Consider the following 6,974-nt stretch of genomic DNA (forward strand, 5'->3'; position numbering starts at 1 on the left):
TTTCCCTACGTTCTTGCTATATTTTGTAGGTCTATGCTCAAGTACTAAAGGATTAGATAGGCTAGAAGTTCCTCTTGCCATTCCAAAGATGACTCATAAAGTCCCAGTCTGCAACCTCTTTGTACAGTCAGGCATAGATCAGGCTCAGAAATGAGAAAAATATAGTTAGCACCCCTATCCCACATTTTGTGTTTTAGTTTTAGCCCAGCACATCTAAGCATGCCTTGTTTTCTTACCATTGGTTACCTGAAACATCCACAGAAGCCAGCTTAAATGTAATGATAAATTCAGGCCACCACCACCACGCTGCATGTAAGTGAATATAGGTACATAGGTGGCCCCACTCTGGGATTTAGCACAGGCTCAGACTTTCTTCCCTCCTACACTCTGGAGTTTTGCCTTTCCTAACATGACGCTCATGCACACTGATTCATAGCTACGATGTCATAATGACAAGCATTGTGACTGTGCTAGGGGAGCTACACCTTTTCTAACCATGTTATTTCATAATTAAATATGTAATTATGTATTTCAAAGGGATTATGACTTACTTCAAAACAACCAGCGCTGGTCACTATGAGATATTGCTAAATGAACCATTCACATGATTATATGATGTAATTTCAGTGACATGGTAAAACTGTAACACTTTCTTTGTTTTTCTTATACTGTTATTGTATTCTTTGGGCTTAGAATACCAGAGACAGGAAGAAAAAACATTATGGCCAAATCTGTGAGTTTCTCCCGATTGAATATCCCAGAATTGGGGAGGGGTTGTGTGTGAGGGTGTTTTCTTTTTTTTTGTTTTCTTTTTTTTTGTTTTGTTTTTTTTGTGTGTGTGTGCGTGCATGTGTGTCTTTTCTTCTGCTCAGGATTTTGTAGTAAAAGCTGAAAGATCAAACTGTAGTTTCATTGTTAAAATTGACTCTGCTGGAGATTGAAGTAATATTGTCCTTACCAGGTCTGCATATTCCCGCTGTCTCAACCTCCTCTTTGTAGATGGTGTGCTGTGTAGTAAACCGTCTCAGATAACTAATCCAGTTGAATTTAACTTTGCAACAGTACGAGCTTAAAGCAATTGTAAAACTGCAATGTTAACTGTGTGATATAAATTCTATTTAAATAACCTTTTTACTAGATTCGTTATCATTCTGCATTGAAAGGACTTATGTTTTCACTTATGTCTTCTATTACACTATCTCATTTTTCTCAGTATAGTCTACACTATACATTAATACAGGGAATTTTATGTTTTCAGAAAATATACACTCACTTTGCTGTAATATTTTGGAATGACTCATGTTCTTTACTTTCTTTACCCTTCGTGTTTTCTGGCTATATTTTACTCATTTCAGCAACATTTTATTTTTGCAGTCTGCAGTGTCCAGAAAGCTACAAAACATGGCCCAGCTAATCACCTGCATTCACCAGGTGAGGCTGGTCTGGGCCATATAGACCTACGGGTGCATGCAGGGCCCTGACAGATGCTGCCACAACTGGATCTCTTTGGGCAAGAGCTTGAGTCGAGTAAAATATGCCTGATTGCTCCCAAAGACTTTATAGTTATGTCGTGTAATACCTGCCAGCATGGTACATAAACACAGGATCATTCACAGCCACTAACGTGAGAAGTTGCTCAAACCTCCTGAAATTTAAGTCACTGCTACATAACTGGAGTTACGTAACCTCCCTTAAAGGTGAGTGGTGTACGTTGTCATCCTTGCCCGTAGTTACAGGAGAGCCACTCCTTTTTTGTCACCTAGTAACTTTGATAGTCAACATCAACCCAGAGTTTCTGAGATGGAGTTCGATTTGTCAGTGTGTGCAGAATACAGTACTTTTTAAACATTGTTCAGGCTGCAGACAGTAAACTGTGTAATAGTCTGAACCAAGAACAACACTTTGTGCAAGTGTTTGAACAGAGAATTTGTACTAGTATATTCTGAGCATAAAATGGAAATGGCCGAAGGTAAGATTACACCTGCAGGCAAATCAGGCCAACTCCTGGAAAAAATCTGTCACCTGAACTTGCTAGTGAGAGATGGGCTTCTGAAAAGTGATCTAGATAGTGAAGGTGTAGTGGAGTATGTACTCAGACTGATCTCTTTAACAAAAGAGCTGATCAGATCTCTCAGCCAGCAGCTAGAGAACATTACGGAAAGTATTGAAGACACCTACCACTTGCTGAGTGCTCTCCATGGCAAACACAAGGAATTGACTGCAAGTCCAGGCAAGTATTGGGGGACTTACCTGTAAACAGAATGGAATGGGTACATTGGATGCTAAGTTCTGCTGTGTCGTGATGCTGGGGGACTTTACTGTTCATTCATTAGTATTCTAGTACTTGGTCATTCATTAGACCAAATTAATTCATACTTCAACAGCTGTATCTCACTATTTTTGAGTCTGTGACATGAGATTCAATATGACACTTATTATTCTCATTATGTGAGAAAAATGTAAAAGTAAAATTAACTAAACAGAGTTATTTCAAAGTTTTTTGTATATTATGCTTTGGTGTGTTTACCTTGGCCAGACACTGGATGTGACCCAGCAACTTACTCCCACTCCTTGCTCCGTACAACAGGACAGGGGGAGAAAATAGGATGGAAAAGCTCATGGGTCAATGTAAAGAGAGGGAAATCACCACTTATTGTAATGGGCAAATGAACTCAACTTAGGGGAAAAAATAATTTAATTTATTGACAATTGGATAGTAAGAAACAAAGGCAAAATATTAAAACACCTCCTTTCCCATAGCCTTCCTTTTTTCCAGGCTCACCTTCACTTCTTCCTTCCCCACTCCTCTTCCTCCTCCCCCTCCCAAGGAGCACAGGGGAATGGGGAATGGGGATAGCAATCAGTCCATCAGCTACTCCTTCCTCCTCACACTTTTCCATGCTTCACGGGTAGGTCCTTCACACAGCCCACAGTTCCTGTCAGGAAAAGCTAGCCTTTGGTTCCTTCAGGAAGTATCTACTGCTCTGGTGTGGGATCTTCCATGAGCTGCACAGTGGATATCTGCTCCAGCATGGTCTCCCACAGACCACCAAGCAATACCTGCTCCATGCCTTGAGCAACTCCCCTTCCTTCTTTTCACAATTTTTCCTCACTCCTCACCATTTTCTGTTGTTCTTGCCCTTTCTTAAATATCTTTTCAAAGAGGCAGCACCAGATTTCCTGACAGGCACAGCGCAGTCATGCTTTAGGACCATTGTGGAGCCAGCTGGAACTGAGTGCATCATGGCAGCCCCAGCTGTCCCATGGCAGCCCCAGCCTCTCCTCACAGAGGCTGCCCCTGCAGCCCCTGCTGCCAGCACCTCACCAATTAAACCCCATCTATATAGTCTACAGTCCTCTACAAGAAACAACATGGTTAAAAAGATGTCAATGAAAATAAAAAAGACTTCTGCCATCTTATTGTACAGGTAAACACATGGAATTTAATATCTTACATTCACAATAACAATGTGGATAAAATATCAGTGTTGGCTGCCCCTGCAGCCCCTGCTGCCAGCACCTCACCAATTAAACCCCATCTATATAGTCTACAGTCCTCTACAAGAAACAACATGGTTAAAAAGATGTCAATGAAAATAAAAAAGACTTCTGCCATCTTATTGTACAGGTAAACACATGGAATTTAATATCTTACATTCACAATAACAATGTGGATAAAATATCAGTGTTAGTTATTGTGAGGACCAAATCCGGATCTTATTCCTGAAAAAATGCAGAATCATTTTGTGACAAATGAAACAACCCTGTTTCCTCAGGAACAACATCTTAATATACATTTATCAAAGTAGAAAAGAAAAATAATGTTTCTGCATTTCATAATGGTCTAACAGCATGATCCATAGAGAAAAAGAGAGACTCCAGGCAAAAATCTCTACCTATGCCCATGTTTGTTAATCTTTGTTCTACAGGTACAGGTTTATAAAGTGTCCACAATAACAAAAATTTTTTTTAAAAAAAGACCTGCTTTCAGGCATCAGGACCAACTTGCCCCATTGACCTCATGGCCTATGTGATTTTAATTTTTTTTTTTTCTAGATTTCTAAGAATTCACTATCACTCATCTTCCAAAAAGCTAGTTTTCCTCATTTGACAGTTTCCCAGTATACAATCAGCAAAAAGTTTGAAGACAGTTGCATATAAAGTGCCACTGTATACTAAAGTCATGTTACGGAACATGAAAAAGCACAAAAAATAAAATGCTAGAAAAGCAAGGGGGGTGGGGGGTAGGGGGGTGGGACATAACACAAAAGACAGATTATTTTGAGGTTAACCTTGTAAGAGAATGCAAAAGAGTGTCATTTCAAGAGACATGGTTGGGTACCGTAGTTACAAGGCCGTGTCTTTGCTCAGCTTTAAGCACCACAGTGTTAGAAAAGTCACATTCACAGCGATGGAAAATGCTGTTGTTTTGAATGACTCTGTTATCTTCAAATTTGATTGTAGGGAAGTTTAAACAGCTGTATGATCTGTTTTGAGGGTTTTTTTGTTTTGTTTTGTTTAGAAAATGCAAAATCCTTGAAGGAAACAGATTAATTTTGGCAGTTTTTCTGAAGCTTGAAGTTTACCTTGCAGTGAGGCTGGGAAGTGGTCTTTTACAACCTCCTGTGCAAACAAAGCTACATTATTTCCAATCCTTTTGTTTTATTTCTCAGCCCTGTTAAACTATTTAGAAGTTCTTCTTCACTATTGTAAAAGTGCCTCTGGAAAGACAGCAGTACCTTAGAACAAACTTACTTTTTTCTTTGAACTACCAGTGGAAAAAAATATATTAAAAATGGGGGGGGTGGGGGGGGGTGGTTTTGAGTTTTCTTTCAAATATAGTCAAAATACAATAACAAGGCTTATGGGAACTGAGAAAGTATTACAAAAGAATGATTTTTTGACTGATTTTGATAAGGAAAAAACTTTATTCTGAACCATGCTCTTTGTAGGTTTAAATTAATCAGATGCAAATAGAGATGAAAGTGAAAACCCTATCTAGATCACATAACAAAACATACTGATGTTATATGGATAGTCACATTGATGTGTGATGACATTCTTACTCAACAAAATTATTTTCCAGGTTGAAAAACTTGAGATACTGATTTACCTCATATGATGTTATTGAAAAATGTGAATGTAAGCCAGTGGTTTCTTCAAGTCTTATTTCAGCCCTTTCTGTTGTCCTTCCCTTCTGTCCATTATAAGTGGAGGCTCACCATACTGCATCTTGTTCCGTCCAGTTTTCTTATTTGTATTGACTTGCGCTGGGTTTGACCTGCAAAACAAAGCTTCATTATGCAGCAAACAGAAATAAGCAAGAAATTTTCTGAGAGGTTTGCTATATCCTAAGTAATGAAGACAGAGTCACAGTTCCAGCTATAGAGATTGACAAGGTGAGGGGAGAGCTGAAAGTAATACATCTGAAACCCTTGGAGAGAATAACTGGAATGATTTCTAAGAAAAGGTGTAAGATAAGAAAAGTGAGGGATCATAAAATAAATAGGTTAAAACCAAATTCTTACCTGAACGGCACGTGGTGATTGTGTGCTTTCTGCGCATTCTTCTTCTCCAAGTGTTTTTAGTTATACACAAGAGCAACCTCCATCACTGCTATCACTGGGAGCTACAGACTGGTGACCTTCACTATTTTGTGTTATCATCTGTTGTCTTGGTTTAGATTTGGCATGGTTTCAGTAGTGGGGGATGGGACTGTTAGTGTGGTCCCAGTATGTAGCTTTACAAACAGAGCCCCTTGACTCCAATTTGGCTCCGTTTCTGGCCAAGGGTGCACCAATCAGCACCTCTGCAAATAAACCTATTTAAGAGGGAAAACACCTCTGGGAATGCCTTTTGGTTTGGAGGGGGTAGGACAGAAGGAGAAGCAATCATGTGGTCACCAAGGTAACCAGGAGAAGTTTGGGAAATACGTGCCAGTACATTGAGGTCGTAAAGCCCAGGACCTAGGGAAAAAAGAAGGGGTAGGGGAAGGTGTACTTTAAGAACTTGTTCTCATTCTGTCCAACTCTAATTTAATTTGTGATTTGTTTGTGATTTTTTTTTAATTAAATTGATTTTGTTTCCCCTAGTCAAGTCTGTCTTTTGCCTATGACTGTAAGTGGTGAGTGAGCCCTCCCTTGTCCCTTGTTGAGACCCTTAAGTAGCTGTTGCATATTCTTCTCCTGGAGAAATAGAACGACTGTGTGGTGCTTAGTCACCAGCCGGGTCTAAACCATGACATCTGTTCTCCATAGCAAAAAGTCAAAGTTGCTAAGCATGTTTAGTATTGAGCCTATGTATAACAGCTTTATTAGAGACCCATGCATTAGAATCTTGTAGGGTCAGTTTTAGGAAATGTATATGATTAATGTTTATTTTTAAAGTTCTTTCTAACTGTTTTGACTATTATTTACCAATTCCATGCTCTCGATTGATTGTCATTGAGAATTTAGCTAGTATCTGGTCATTAGAAATGTGTTGATTAGAGTTGTCGGAGTAGTAATTTGACAAATACATAGATGTACTATGTACAGTGTTACAAATGTACTTGTCCATATTCAATTCTTCAGAAATTGACTCATATTGAATATGAGTAAATGCAAAAATATTACATGGAAGCCAGGAAATACACTGTGCTTCATGCATTGAATTATTCTATCAAATTAGGTGGAATTCATTAGGTATGTGTATAAAAGTTTTTGTCTAACTTTCATAAAAAATTAAATTGATTACCTATTTTTTGCCTCAGAGTACAATGGAATTAGAAATTGTCTGCAGAATGTGAAGCATTATTTGAAAAATACAGTCTCACAACTTCAAGAGGCAGAAAATAAACTTTATGCGGCTAGCTGCAGACAAGATGATGTTTCTCAGATCCAAAGTCTTCAAAACGCTTCTAGAGAAATAGCCGTGTGTTGTTCTGAGGCAGAAGCAACAGAGTCTGTGCAAGCATATTCTAGTCCCAGTGAGCA

The 6,974-nt window shown here is 38.8% G+C and overlaps 1 protein-coding gene across 1 annotated transcript in view; it reads left to right on the plus strand.

The window, feature by feature from the left end:
* Positions 1-1,953: 1,953 nt before the first annotated feature.
* LOC104494276 (death domain-containing protein 1-like) overlaps positions 1,954-6,974 on the plus strand; it is a gene marked incomplete at its 3' end in the record, with an annotated part of 10,815 nt that continues 5,794 nt past the window's right edge. The window contains exons 1-2 of the mRNA XM_010137086.1: positions 1,954-2,230; positions 6,752-6,974. The exon at positions 6,752-6,974 is cut by the window's right edge and continues 14 nt beyond it. Coding sequence (XP_010135388.1) covers positions 1,954-2,230; positions 6,752-6,974 — 500 coding nt within the window. The remainder of the gene's footprint in view (positions 2,231-6,751) is intronic.

Source organism: Buceros rhinoceros, unplaced genomic scaffold (assembly GCF_000710305.1).
Source record: "Buceros rhinoceros silvestris isolate BGI_N320 unplaced genomic scaffold, ASM71030v1 scaffold5065, whole genome shotgun sequence".
Lineage (NCBI taxonomy): Eukaryota > Metazoa > Chordata > Aves > Bucerotiformes > Bucerotidae > Buceros > Buceros rhinoceros.